Source organism: Prionailurus bengalensis, chromosome A2 (assembly GCF_016509475.1).
Source record: "Prionailurus bengalensis isolate Pbe53 chromosome A2, Fcat_Pben_1.1_paternal_pri, whole genome shotgun sequence".
Lineage (NCBI taxonomy): Eukaryota > Metazoa > Chordata > Mammalia > Carnivora > Felidae > Prionailurus > Prionailurus bengalensis.
Genome location: NC_057348.1, coordinates 153702592 through 153718108, shown reverse-complemented (window position 1 = coordinate 153718108; position 15517 = coordinate 153702592). Strand labels below are relative to the sequence as shown.

Below are 15517 nucleotides of genomic sequence, written 5' to 3'. Positions count from 1 at the left end.
CCACAGATGTGAAAATGTAGTCATGGCAAAGAATTTTTGTTCTCATGCAACTATCATTTCAGTTGAATTATATAAATTAGTGGCACTATATTCAGAATTTTAAAATCAGATTTCTAATGCCATTTATACAGTCTTATAAAGCTAAGCAATATTCCCACAGAAAATCAGTGTACACAAAAGAGAACAGTGATAGAGCTATGAGGTAAAATTTATGGTAAATGAAGAACATATCTATCAATGGATATACGACAGCACTCCCCTTGAAAAGGGAAGTGTAGTTTTGTTTCATTTCTTCACTGCAGTGCAAAAATATTACCTGCTACAAGTCATGTAACACAAAGTTAGTTTAAACATCTTGAAAGAGACTACGGTAAAACATGCTCAAAGCCTGGGGGAAGTTGCCATGACCAAGTCACATATCATAAAGGGTTTTAATTAGGCACAAAATCTGCTGGGAAGTATTTAACTTCCAGAGATGTGTAATACAATTAAGGAAACACTATAAATGAGAACTACACATAACTCTTTTGTGGCATATCTGTCCATCCTGAAGTTGTTAAAGAAGTTATGTACGTGAGTTCAAAGAAGGTTCCCACCACGATGCCACACAATTTGCTGCCAATGGGTAAAAGTGGCTCAGAACATTAATGTGTAAATGTTTACTAAATATGAAGAATATGACTTTATCAACTAATGAATACCAATATAAAAATTGCATACATTTAGCTATTATTAAATTAATACAATCTTAAAAGTTTATAGCTCCTAGAACTGAAGAAATATAGAATCAAAGCACAATGTAAGATAACCAATGAAACAAACAAAACCCAAACTAAGAATAAAGCAGATCACAAAAATAAAAATAGTTTTATACCAATCTGGTACAAATGCAGCCATTATGAAAACCAGAGGGCTAGAAAGAGCTTTGTAGTAAATCTTACAAAAAATAAGGATGTGACTCTTTACTCACTCTTCCATATATGTTGAAGGAAATCACCCTGATTTAAATGGCTGCAAGTTAACATTTTTATAAACACTGTTTCACATAGTAATACTTTTAAGAGTAAACAGAAATTTCCCACATGCAGATTTAGTAACACCAAAAATCCTGTATTAATCACATCTCTTTTTAGAGCCAGGGACATCAGATAGTTGGACTATTCAGTTCATCACTCCATACCTCCTCAGCTTCTCCCTTTCTTCTCTCTCTCTTTCTTCTCTTCGTTTCAGGCGTTCCTGATTTCTTTTCTCCTGTTTCTCAGCTACAACTCTCTTAAAAGACAATGAGAATTCAAACAATAAAAAATGAGAAGCATTAGTTACTGAGTCCATTCTTAATAAGAATTATCCTACACTCTACGACATGTGGTACCCAATACAGCACAGGTAACATCAAAATCTGTTTAATAACAGTTCAATTAAAAGTTTTACTGGGTAAAATCATTATGCAAGTCTAGTTTCCAAAATGTTTCTTCCCCCCTTCTGGGGAACATTTATAAAATTTCATGTTTCTTCATGACTTAATATTTCAAAATCATTTCTACAAGACTTTACTCCTTTGAATATTTTCAAGCATTACTTTGTATATTTCAAGTCTTTTTTTTTTTTTTCCAGTAATCTCTACACCCACGACCCTGAGATCAAGAGGAATATGCCATGCCAACTGAGCCAGCGAGGTACACCTATTTTGTATTTTTTTTTTAATTTTTTTTTTCTTCAACGTTTATTTATTTTTGGGACAGAGAGAGACAGAGCATGAACAGGGGAGGGGCAGAGAGAGAGGGAAACACAGAATCGGAAACAGGCTCCAGGCTCTGAGCCATCAGCCCAGAGCCTGACGCGGGGCTCGAACTCACGGACCACGAGATCGTGACCTGGCTGAAGTCGGACGCTTAACCGACTGTGCCACCCAGGCGCCCCTATTTTGTATTTTTTAAAGAACATTAAGCACTATAAATCACTATAAGCTCCCATTCTCTATGATTTCCAAAATAAAAATGTCTTCTGTCACTTCCAATTACCACCTCAATTCTGCTGCTTCAAAAAGTACCAGTAAAAAGCTAAATAGTCCTGTTGCTAGCTCTGTATCTGCAAAGATTCCCAAACAGTACTATTTTTGAGTTTTAACTTAGACCCCAGTAACCATGTGAAATAGTGAAACTTAGTCATTTAAAAAAACTTACCCCAAATCATCCCAGTTACTCAGAATACTTAGAAGAGCTCACTGTTAATTACAAATACAGAGACGTCCCTAAGTGTTTCTGACTCCACATTATTTTAAATGTGAAACTATAGATCTTGGGTTAATTTCAGTAATAAAAGTCACTATCCAGTGATTGCCACCTTTGAGCCAGTCTCCTACTCATAACAAAACGCTACAGTGCCAAAATTTTTAAAAAACTAGCTGCATCAGGGGCATCTGAGTGGCTCAGTCAGTTAACTGTCTGACTTTGGCTCAGGTCATGATCTCACAGTTTGTGAGTTCAAGCCCTGCATCGGATTCTGTGCTGACAGCTCAGAGCCTGCAGCCTGATTCAGATTCTGTGTCTCCCTCTCTCTCTTGCCCCTCCCCCACTCGCATGCTTGTCTCTCTCAAAACTGAATAAATGTAAAAAAAGAAAAAAACAACAAATAAAACTAGCCACACCAGATTCTTGAAAAGTAAATTGACTGTATCCATTTATTCTGATCTTTAACCTCTTTAGAAATACCCTGTTTGTTGTTTTCGTGTCTTCTCAAAAGAATTCAGCACGAGTAGGAACTGTACTGCCTTTCTCACAATAGTGGTATATATATGTTAAGTGATAATAACTGTCCTTTTTTTAAAGATAGGTTTCATTCTAATTCCTTTCTGAAACAGGAGTAGGAGCATAAAATAAAACTAGAGGTCCTACACTACAAGCTTGTTATGAAGAACTGCAAAATATTTCAAAAAAATACTAGACTCATTTTCTCAATCTTCCTTTAAAGTAAATATTATAACGGGGCGCCTGGATGACTCAGTTGGTTAAGCGTCCGACTTCGGCTCAGTCATGATCTCACAGTTCGTGGGTTCGAGCCCTGCGTTGGGCTCTGTGCTGATAGCTCAGAGCCTGAAGCCTGTTTCGGATTCTGTGTCTCCCTTTCTCGCTGCCCCTCCCCTGTTCACACTCGGTCTCTGTCTCAAAAATAAACATTAAAAAAAATTAAAGTAAATATTATACTGTTTATTTTATAGAAAATAGAATAAAAATTTGGGGGGAATTTGTATGAAACAATTAGTTCAGAACTCAGTTTGCAAGATTCCTAATTCAATGTCCTATCCAACACAAAACACTATCCCCCAAAATAAGGGGATAGTATTTAAAGTCTGTTTTTCAGACATCATCCATTAAACCAGCTGTTATCTCCATTTATAATCCTACTCTATTTGGTATGAATTGTTAGCAGAATTTCAGCCAAGATATTACACAAAAAGATAACTAATACATATCAAAACAACGAGTGATTAAATTAGATAAAGTGAAGGATATTAATTTACCAATGTACCTTTAATTCTTCAAGTTTCTCTCTTATTTCAATAAATCCCAGGTGCAGTTTACCCCCAAAATGATCAGCCAGTCGTCTATCATTATCATGAAGACCTAAATAGGCAGAGCAGACTTCACAGACTCGAAGTTTCTGTTGTTGGAAACTGGAAGCCGGCATAGAATTCCTATAAACTTCCTGAACAAAAGTGAGAAAAACAATATTCATATAAACCTCACTGAGTCATACCACTACACAAAATACACTATGTACATATAAAGAAAAGTTTTCTGATGAATACGCAAAAGTATGGCTATTTTGTTATGAAAATCATGGGTTTTCCATTACCCTCATCCTCTGTCCTTGGGACCTATCCAATGGAAGTAAACTGTATTTTGCCAAGAACTACTGTAAGAATTCTACCATGACATAGAACACGACTTTCGGAAAGGCCTTCTCAGTGTTCTGGGTTTTCTTTTCTGCAATTTTTGTTAAAAATGAAACGAAGCAACCCCAAAACTATATACATCAGTGAAGGATCAAGAAAAAAGTCACCCACACTGGCAGAGATGGAATGAATGTCTTTGGTATTATTACAGTTTCCTTCCACTGCCTTCTTACCCACAGGTCATTTCTTTTCCCTTTGAAAATGTGGACAGGGCATACAAATGATAACTTTCCACCAAAAGCAATAGTTCTATAAGCAATGAGAGGAAGTGCCTTAAGAGTAAGATGTCTTACACTCAATCATTTTTCCTTACTGAAAATATTCTGGTTATCATCTGACACAGCCACCTCTCTACCTAAAAAACATTACATTTCCTGGGGCACCTAGGTGGCTCAGTTGGTTAAGCGTCCAACTCTTGATTCGTGAGATAGAGCCCCACATCAGGCTCTGCAATGATGGTGTGGAGCCTACTTAGGATTCTCTCTCCCTCTCTCTGCCCTCCACCTCTGCTTGAACATGTGCATGCACTCTCTCTCTCAAATTAAATAAATAAAAAAAAAACTTAAAAACAAAAAAATTCTATTTCCAAGCCTTTATGCAGCTTTGGCTTTAGAGATATTTAAGTGGACATTGCTGGAGGGAATATATAGAAAAGTTCTTTCAAAGGGAGTCAGTAAGCTGAGAAAAAAAATCACTAATGGCTGTTATCACCTGTGGATCAGAAGTGATGGGAAATAATATTTACAGTTTCAAAAATGTCAATACCAAGGGACGCCTGGGTGGTTCAGTTGGTTAAGCATCCAACTTCAGCTCAGGTCATGATCTCACCATTTGAGTTTGAGCCCTGTATCAGGCTCTGAGCCTGGAGCTGGCTTCAGATTCTGTGTCTCCCTCTCTCTCTTCCCCTTCCCTGTTTGCATGCTGTCTCTCTCTCTCTCAAAAATAAACATTAAAAAAAATAAAAAAGTGTCAATACCAAGACACTTATTACAAAAAGGAAAGCACTGTAACTTCAGTCGAAAAAGAGGCAATATCACCAGAAATGGGACAAATTACTAGCATGTGCCTTCTGATGCATATAACATTACTTAAATGGTACTCCTGTCAAAATTCTAATCAAGAAGAAAATCAGACAAACCCAAACTGAAAAACATTTTACAAAATAATTAGCCTATACTTTTCAAAACTGTCAAGATCATGCCAAAGACTAAAGTTCCACATTAAAGAGGCCTAGAGGAACATGAACAAATAAATGCAGCATATGATCTTGAACTGGACCTTAAACAAAGAAAAAAAATTTTTATGTTTATTCACTGATTTTGAGAGAGAGAGAGAGAAAGAGAGAATCCAAGCAAGATCCACACCATCAGCACAGAGCCCAATGCAGGGCTGGAACCCACAAACCATGAGATCATGACCTGAGCCAGAATCAGGAGTCAGACACTTAACAGACTAAAACCCCTAGGGGTCCCAAAGAAAAAAATTTTAATAAAAGAGAACATTATTGGGACAATTCAGAAGAATCTGAATAAAGTCTTCCAATTAATAGTATTGTATTAATCTTAATTTCTGATTCAAATCACTATACTGCATTTATGTAATAAAATATCCTTGTTTTTAGTAAATACACATTGGAGTATTTGGGGATAAAGAGGCTTCACATCTATAACTTAATGTCAAACATTACACATACAATACACATACAATAGGAGAAAAAAAAGGAAATGTGGTAAAAATGTTAATATTTGGAGCCCACGTGAAAGATATAGGGGCATTCCTTACACTATTTCTTTTGTATCTCTGGAAATATTTCAAAATAAAAGTTTTTAAAAAAGATAAACACAAACACATGATACACAGAGGCAAGTCAACTCAATTTTTGTGCCTTACTATTCCTTTTTCTAGTTATGCAGAAGAAAGGCTTTAGGCATAGTGGCCATATTACCACCAAAAAATGATAAACATAAAGATGAATCCATATAATAAAGATGGCTGAACATAAAGGTGTAAGTAACTTGTATACTAGATGGAATCATGGAGCTGCCATATCAGCCCTAGACTCCCTAACCACGAGTATTTACTAAAGGAGAACAACAAAACCCTTTTTTGGTTAACCCATTGTAAGTTAAGTTTTCTTTTATGTGCAGTTGAACACAATCTAAAATGGGCAAGCACATTTTTTAAAGTACTGTCCTTAGTAAAATTCAAATGCAGACAAAATATAACAGATTAAAGACGTTAAGCCACTGTGTGATACTAGAAAATCTTCAAATACATATGCATGAAATTTCATGAAAACAAAACATGCAAGTAATAACATCACTATGTTCACTACCAGGGTCTTTGGGGGAAATGAGCTATAAAATACTCTGCATTTAAAAATTGGGGCAACTGGGTGGCCCAGTCAGTTAAGCACCTGACTCTTGATTTTGGCTCAGGTCATGATCTCATGGTTCGTGAAATTAAGCCTACATCTGGCTCTGTGCTAGCAATGAGAAGTCTGCTTGGGATTTTCTCTCTCCCTCTCTTTCTGCTCCTTTGCTCGCGCGTGCACTCCCTCTCAAAATAAACATTTAAAATATAAAAATTCAGTGTTTATTTTCTGGATTGGTATTAATTACATTTTAAGAAATGCTAATTTGAGAAACTTAACAGAAGACCATGGGGGAAGGGAAGGGGAAAAAACAGTTTCAAACAGAGAGGGAGGCAAACCATAAGAGACTCTTAAATACAGAGAACAGAGGGTTGGGGGGGGGGTGGAGGAGAGGGGAAAATAGGTAATGGGCATTGAGGAGGGCACTTGTTGGGGCTGAGCACTGGGTGTTGTATGTAAGTGATGAATCATGGGAATCTACTCCCAAAGCCAAGAGCACACTATATACACTGTATGTTAACTAACTTGACAATCAATTCTATTTAAAAAAAAATAGGTAATAAAAATATAAAATCTAAGTTAAAAAAAATAATAAAGAAATCCTCAATATTAAGACTTCAAAAATACTAAGAAGGTTACACAGCATATTCTTTTCCATCCTATTACCTTTAATATATATTTATATTTAAAGTAGATTCCAGGGGAGACTAGGTGGCTCAGTGGGTGAAGCGTCCGACTCTTGATTTTGGTGCATTTGGTGCAGGTCATGATCTCATGCTTCATGGGACCAAGCCCCACGCTAGGCTTTGTGCTGACAGCACAGACTCCGCTTGGGATTTTCTCTCTCCCTCTTTGCCCCACCCCTGCTCATATGCATTCTCTCTCTCAAAATAAACACTTTAGTTTTTTTTTTTTTTTTTAAAGTTTATTTATTTTTGAGAGAGTGCAAGCAGGGGAGGGGCAGAGAGAGAGGGAGACACAGAATCTAAAGCAGGCTCCGGGCTCTGAGCTGTCAGCAGAGAGCCCAAAGTGGGACTTGAACTCACAAGCCGTGAGATCATGACCTTGAGACGAACTCGGACGCATAACTAACTGAGCCACCTACTGCCCCTAAAGTAGATTTATTATAGCTAGCTCTTGCTTTTTTAAAAAAAAATCCAGTCTCACAATCTTTGCCTTTTAGTTGGAATATTTAGACCATTTACATTTAATGTAATTATTGGTACACTGGGTTACATTTAACATAGTTATCGGTACACCACTATGCTATTTATTTTCTCTACGTCCAATCTGTTGTTTGTTCCTTTTTTCCTGCCTTCTTTTGGATTAAGTATTATTTAGGACTCCATTTTATTTCTACTATTAGTTATACTTTTTTCCCCTCCAGTGGTTTCTCTGGAGTTTACAGTATACAACTTTAACATCTAAAAAAAAGCTAAAAAGACCTTATTAATATCAGATCAAGATTTGAAAGCAAAAGACATTACTAGGACAGTTCAAAATAATAAAGGGCCCAATTATTCAAAAAGACACAACAAACCTAAAGGTGTATTAGCCTAATAATAGTTTCAAAATACATGAAGCAAAAACTGACAAAACTGAAAAGCATAGATAAATCCACAATTAGAGGTAGAGACTTGAATATTCCTCTCAGTAAATAAACAGAAAATCAATAGGATGTGTAAAGATTTGAACAATTAATCAACCATCCTGACTCAACTGACATTTACAGAACACTCCATTTCACAAGGGAGAATATCATTCTTTTAAAATGCAGATGGATGGGGCGCCTGGGTGGCACAGTCGGTTAAGCGTCCGACTTCAGCCAGGTCACGATCTCACGGTCCGGGAGTTCGAGCCCCGCATCAGGCTCTGGGCTGATGGCTCAGAGCCTGGAGCCTGTTTCTGATTCTGTGTCTCCCTCTCTCTCTGCCCCTCCCCCGTCCATGCTCTGTCTCTCTCTGTCCCAAAAATAAATAAACGTTGAAAAAAAAAAATTTTTTAAATGCAGATGGAACATTTACCAAGACTAAATTCAGGGCACAAAACAAGTACTGACATATCTAAGAGACCTAAAATGACACCAATGTTCTCTGACTGCAAGAGAACTAAATTAAAATCAGAAAAGAAAAATATTTAGAAAAAACAAATATATAATAACACACTCCTGTATAACCCATAGATCAAGGAAGAAATCACAAGCAATATTAGCAAATATTTGCATTGAATAAAAATAAAAATACAACATATGAATCTGTGGGATACAGCTACAATCGTGTGTAGAAGAAAATTTACAGCAGTAAATGGGCTAAAATCAGTTATCTAAAAGAGGACAGAATAAGAAAAATTAAACCATGGTGTGATACAATTAAGAGCAATGGGCACTGTGGTAAAATGGGAGAATACAACCTCATCTGAAGGTATCCAGCTTTCTAAAAAACATCAAGTGGGCAAAACAAAATAGAACTTTGTCTTCAGACATTAGATTTTGACCTGTGCTGTGAAGAAAGCATAAGAGGAGGCTGCCAAAGTACTATATTTGTACTGAAGTAGGAAGAGAAGAAATGCAATGGTTGCCATGGTGTTAAGCTGGGGGAGGGGAAGGTATCACTATGACATTTACCCACTCTGTGTGTTATGTGTGTGTGACTGTTCTGTATGACTACCTAGTTTAGTTCATTTCATTTACTAGTTACAAATTTCAACAGGTCAATGGCTCTAAAGTAAAACAAACCCACAACTTTTGATACATAATCCATTAGTATGATACCAGCTAATTAAAATAATTTTTAATTGGCTTTAACTTTTCAGTAATTTCCAATTAAATATATGTTAAGAAGTACAGACAGTAAGGCTCTAGATAATACTATAAAGAATTTCATTACCTCTGCTTCTCTTTTCTTTGCCCGTGCTTTCTCTACTTCATCCATTACTTTTTGGGATTCTTCCACATTTCCCTCAGCTCCTAGTTGTTCCACCTTGGCCAACAACTTACCAATTTCTTCATTTAATTCATGCACACGTTCTGCCTAGAAAGCAACAGAAAAGAAAATCGTGAATAAAAAGCACAATTATCAAAGTTCAAAATATTTCACAAATGCTCAGAAAAGACAAGTTCTCTAGAGCAAGAGGAGTACAAATAATGCTTTCTGAGCATATAATACATGAACTGGTGGGATATGAGGATGTTTTGAGCCTGCTTGCCCTCACTACAGTGAGGTCAGGAATACAAATAATCTCAATTTAAAACTATTACTTCCCAACCTCTGCTTTGGCAGTATATTCCAAGTATAAAATACCTTTTTTCACACAATCTGGCCCTATGTACCTTTCCAAACCATCTCTTGCTGTTCCCCCACTTCACAACACAATACAGTAGTTACACCCAGTTTCTCAAATTTACTCTTAATTTCTACCTCTGTGACTGCAGAGGGATGTCATCCCTCTTCCTGGGATATCATCCCTGATCTCCCCTTGCCTGAATTCACGTATGTCTATTCACTCAACAAGATCCAATTATTCTGTGAAGCATTGCTTTTTATTTCTTGTTTATGTCTATTTATTTATTTATTTTAAGAGACAGAGAAAACGCAACCAGGGAGGGGCAGAAAGAGAGGGAGGGAGAGAATCCCAAGCAGGCTCCACACTGTCAGTGCAGAGCCCGATGTGGGGCTCCAAATCATGAACCGTAAGATCATGAATGACCTGAGCTGAAATCAAGAGTCGGTCGCTTAACCGACTGAGCCACCCAGGTGCCCCTCCATGAAGCATTCTTTTTTTTCAACGTTTTTTTTTTTTTTTTTTTTTTTTTTTTTTTTATTTATTTTTGGGACAGAGAGAGACAGAGCATGAACGGGGGAGGGGCAGAGAGAGAGGGTGACACAGACTCGGAAACAGGCTCCAGGCTCCGAGCCATCAGCCCAGAGCCTGACGCGGGGCTCGAACTCACGGACCGTGAGATCGTGACCTGGCTGAAGTCGGACGCTTAACCGACTGCGCCACCCAGCCGCCCCATCCATGAAGCATTCTTGATCAATCAACACATTTCACCCTACTTAATCATAAGCAGAGAGAGCCAAAGCCGCCTTTGTACCATCTTTGTATCTTTTATAACAACTACTTTTATATACATTACCACACCACTTTTAAAATAGCTATTTATATTTCCCATCTTTGTATTTCCAATGCCCAAGAAACAGCATAGACTCAAAAAAAAAAAAAAAGGAGTTACAGGAATGAACTGGTGCATGCGCTTTAAGTCAAAGATATGACTTTAGAGTCCCAACAGTTTTAGCTTATTGCCCAACCAATTACCAGATGTGTAATTTTGACCATATTACTTAACCTGAATCAACTTCCTCATCTGAGAAGCAGGAATACTAGCATCTCACAAAGTTGTGAGAAATGAGAAAATGTGCGTTGCACATACACTACACAGCACATTACTGATTTGTCACTATACGACCACAGCACTCCTTCTCCCTTAGCCTTAGTGAATGTTTTTTCACTGGGATTAATTCTTGCCTTGGGATTCTGTCCTCCTCCTCCTCACCATCATCCTGAGAGTGTAGTTACTTCATTCCTACTGTTTTAATGGTATATGATACATACACCATCTTTATTTTGGCCACAAAGTTAAGTATTCAGGCTACATGGCCAATTATATTAGCTAAGATTTTAATTTGATGTGGACATCCAGTCCCAACAAACTAGTGTGCCAATAATCTTTACTTCTCAAATGTCTTTCAATCCAAAATATTCATCCCTCAAAGAAATTCTCAATGCTATTATCATTTTCGTACCTCTTTAACAAAAGTGGTATTTTTCTTTCAATATCCATCACAGAATAATTGGATTATGCCCCAAACTCTTTACCTTTCCTTGTATCCATTTCTTTGTTATGTAACTAGTAATATCATACACATTCTGATTCTGAATTTGGCCTCGTAACTGGCTTTAGCTAACGGGACAGTAGCAAACATGACAGAAGGAAAGGCATGAAAAGCACTAGTATGACAGAGCTATGACATTTTTTTTTTACACCTCTACCACTACCATGAGAACATGGCCAGGCTAGCCTTCTGGGTTCAGTAGCCTCTGGACAACTGTAAGACATGTGAGTAAGCCCAGCTGAGATATGAAGATCCTCCCAGTCAAGTTCAGCCTAAATCACTTCTTCAAAATTTATTTATTTTGAGAGGAAGAAAGAGTGTGAGCAGGGAGGAGCAGAGAGAGAGGGAGAGACAGAATCCCAAGCAGGCTCCATGCTATCAGTGGAAAGCTCAACGCAGGGCTCGATCTCATGAATCATGATGTGAACAGAAATCAAGAGTCAGATGCTTAACTGACTGAACCACCCAGGCACCCCCAGCCTGAATCATTGACTGAAGACTCAAAGGCTAAATACTACTGTTTCAAGTCACTGAGTTTTGAGGTAATTTGTTAAGTAGCATTTCTGTGGTGATCAATAATCAATACAAGGCCATATAAACCAGGATAGCACTGATGGGTGTTTTTCAACCATGAGATATCAGATCCTTGCACTTTAGGATCCCATCTTTAGAGAATTTTCAGAAGTTCTCAGGGTGCCTGGATGGCTTAGTCAGCAGAGCATGCAATGCTTGATCTCAAGGTCATGTATTTGAGCCCCAAGTTGGGTGCAGAGATTACTTAAAACAAAAGACCGTTCCTCAAAGAGGAGAATCCATTTCCCTTTGTACATACATTTCTTGAGAAGTGGATTTAATGCTGTCATCCAAACTATCTGAGTAACTCTGCCTCCATTCTACATTTTCATAAAACGTACCAACTCTCTTGAATGGCACAAAATGTTACTAAGTAGTAAGTCATCAAATCAACAAACTGTAATACAGGGAATTCTTTTGGATTCTCATTAGAACAAATCAACTCTATATATGAAAAATTAACACATTCTAGTTATTAGGGAATATTAAAAAATTATTGCTAGCTTTATGGATATGATTTTATGGTTATGTTTTAGAGGTGGTATCATGTGACATACTGAATTTGCTTTTAAAATAATGAAATGAGCAAAAAACTAATGACTACAAATCCACTGGGATTTACTGTACTTTTCTTTCTACATTTCTTATTTGCACTTTTAAAGTTTATTTATTTGTGTAATCTCTACACTCAATGTGGGGCTTGAACTCATGACCCCAAGATCAAGAGTTGCACTAAAAATGGACTTACCATATGACCCAGAAATTGCATTCTTGGGCATTTATCCCAGAGAAATGAAATGCTTATTGCAGTTTGATTGGTGTTAACCCAGTAAATGGAAACAACCCAAACATCTTTCAATGTGTGGTTGAACTGTAATATATCCATACCATAGAATACTACTCAGAAAAAAAAAGGAATAAACTACTGATATATGCAACAACTTGTATGAATCAAGGAAGCTGTGCTGAGTGAAAAGAACCATTCTCAAAAGGACACATGATTCCATTTATATAATATTCAGTAAAGTAACAATTATTGAGATGGAGGTCTCCAGAAGATAGGGGAAAAGGAGGAACAGGTATGGTTACAAAGAGGTAATATGAGGGAGTCTCAAGGTTGATGTTACAGGGAAGTAACATAATTATGATGGTAGTTACCCAAGTTACTTACACATGTGATAAAACTGCACAGAGCTATACACACATATATACATACACACACACACACACACAAGTGCACACATAACTGGTAAAATCTGAATAAAATGTTGTGATTGGAGTGGTATGAGTATCTTGGCTTTCATGGTGTACTACAGTTGTAGAAGATGTAAACATATAAGGGGAGGCTAGAGGAAGAGTTCAGAGAATTCCCTATATATGTCTCTGTAATTTGTGCAAGTAATTATTTCAAAATAAAAAGCTAAAATTAGTGAGATGAAACTATACTTTGTACTAATGAAATTATTGACATTCTTACCTTTGCGGCCACTTCAGCACTAATCTCTTCTTGAGTTTCTGCTAATCTTTTCTTGGCCACTTCTGTTCTTCGATCACAATCTGCAATGAATGACTGCAGATGATCCATAGCCTGCAAAGTTTAATTAAAAGACAATTAGATATTTCTTAAGAAGTATCTTTACTAAAAACTGTATTTTTTAAACGCTAAAATAAAAGTAAAAAAGTAACAAAAGCAGATTCAATAATAAAAATACTACTCATCATCTATTAAACTGGCAAGGAATAAACATAAATAATTCCCAGGAAAGGTAAAGCCCCTGATTTTGGCTCAGGACATGATCTCTGGTTAGTGAGACTGAGTCCCAGTGTCGGGCTCCATGCTGACTGCATGGAGCCTGCTTGGGATTCTCTCTCCTTGTCTCTGCCCCTTTCGCCTTCAAAATAAATAAACTTAAAAAAATCCACACTGCATTTAAGATCCTCCCTCTTTCTATATAAACATATTTACAGACACAAAAAACAAATATAAAAATTCTATAGATTATTAAAGGGCCTCATATACATTAAAAATGTGTTGGTTTTCATGTGCTTAAATTGATGTTTCTGTAATCATTATGGATTTACTGGAAAGATACTTTTCAAAAGAATATATGCATTGAATGAGTTTTACGCATTTTCTTAAAACACCCAGTTTCACCTTATATTTTTTAAAAATGTTGCTCATTGGGACATCTGGGTGGCTCTGTCATTTAAGCATCTGACTCTTGGTTTCAGCTCAGGTCATTATCTCATGGTTTTGTGAGTTTGAGCCCCACGTCGGGCCTGCACTAGCAGCACAGAGCCTGCTTGGGATTCTCTCTCTCCCTTTCTCTCTCTGTCCCTCCCCTACCTGTGCTCTCTTCCAAAATAATAAAGTTTAAAAAAATAAATAAAGTCTTAAAAAAAAATGTTGCTAGTCAACAAAGCACCTTAATTTAGTACTGTCCTTCATATAACCAAAAAGATTAATTCGCTAAGAGCCTTTGCCTGTAGGGATATTAATCCATATTCAAAATGTTTTACTGCAAAAAATAATCTAACCCATTAAAGCAAAAATCACATACATCAAGTTCAAAGAAAAAATCTTGTTCTTTGGATGCAATTTCATAATCTGCTCTTAAAGCCAGGTCATGGACTTTGAGACACTCTCCAAGATCCATTCTCTAGGGGAAAAAAAAAAGACATTATTGAAAGAGCAAACACATTTTGCAAAAATTCATTAACAATCACAGTTCTCTTCAAATTACATATTAAGTCTCACAGGTGCTTCTTTATTTACGGACTTCCAAATTACGAAATTTCATAGACAAGTATAAAACTTGGTGCCAGAAAAAAATAACATCAATTCTGACCAGCAGCAGATGGAAGGAGTGATCACTTTTGTACCTAAGAACACACGGACAAGGAAAACAGCCAGAATCTAAAACAAGCTTCTAGCAGCCCATTAACACAGAAAAGATAACATTAATTTAAAATCAAACTAAAAGAATATGTCAATCAGACCGCCGAATTATAGTCAGTATTCTTTGAAGAACATTCTGATTTTCAAATAAAGATGGAGTCCTCAAAACATGAGACCAGTAACCTCAATCTGGATTTCAGACAAGACTGTAGGTGAACTAGTAAAAAGAAATTTATTAAGACTCAACAGAAGTTCACAAAGAATCAGTACCTAACCCTATTAACAAGCATATGTAGGGGCGCCGGGGTGGCTCAATTGGTTAAGTATCTGACTCCTGGTTTTGGCTCAGGTCATGATCTCAGTTTGTGGGTCTGAGCTCCATATCAGGCTCTATTGTTGACAGCACGGAGACTGCTCGGGATTCTCGCTCTCCCCTTCCCCTGCTCGCTTGCGTGCCTGCTCGCTCTCTTGCGGTCTGTTAGAGCCCAATGTCTGGCTCTGTGCAAACAGCTCAGAGCCTGGAGCAAACAGCTCTGAGCAAACAGCTCAGAGCATGGAGCAGGCTCCATGAATTATGTGTTTCTCTCTCTGCCCCTCCCCTGCTTGCGTGCTCTCTCTCTCAAAAACATTAATAAAAAATTAAAAATAAACTTAAAAAAGGTAATATTCAAAAGAATAGACCAGATAAAATTTAAAATAAATATGAAGTCCTATAGTTATATCTAAGAAGACAAATTTACAAATAATTAGCTATGAACAGAAAATTAAGACAAATTTAAAAACACACTAGTCAGGGTGCCTGAGTGGCTCAGTCTGTTAAGTGT

General features: G+C 37.0%; 1 protein-coding gene across 8 annotated transcripts in view; it reads right to left on the bottom strand.

Annotated features, from left to right (window-relative positions):
- LOC122488385 (putative RNA-binding protein Luc7-like 2) overlaps positions 1 to 15517 on the bottom strand; it is a 57928-nt gene that overhangs the window by 10054 nt on the left and 32357 nt on the right. For all 8 annotated transcript variants that reach the window (XM_043589689.1, XM_043589694.1, XM_043589696.1 and 5 more), the window contains 5 exons: positions 14356 to 14454; positions 13272 to 13382; positions 9215 to 9358; positions 3529 to 3705; positions 1181 to 1272 (listed from right to left, as the gene is read on the bottom strand). In XM_043589689.1, coding sequence (XP_043445624.1) covers positions 1181 to 1272; positions 3529 to 3705; positions 9215 to 9358; positions 13272 to 13382; positions 14356 to 14454 — 623 coding nt within the window. The remainder of the gene's footprint in view (positions 1 to 1180; positions 1273 to 3528; positions 3706 to 9214; positions 9359 to 13271; positions 13383 to 14355; positions 14455 to 15517) is intronic.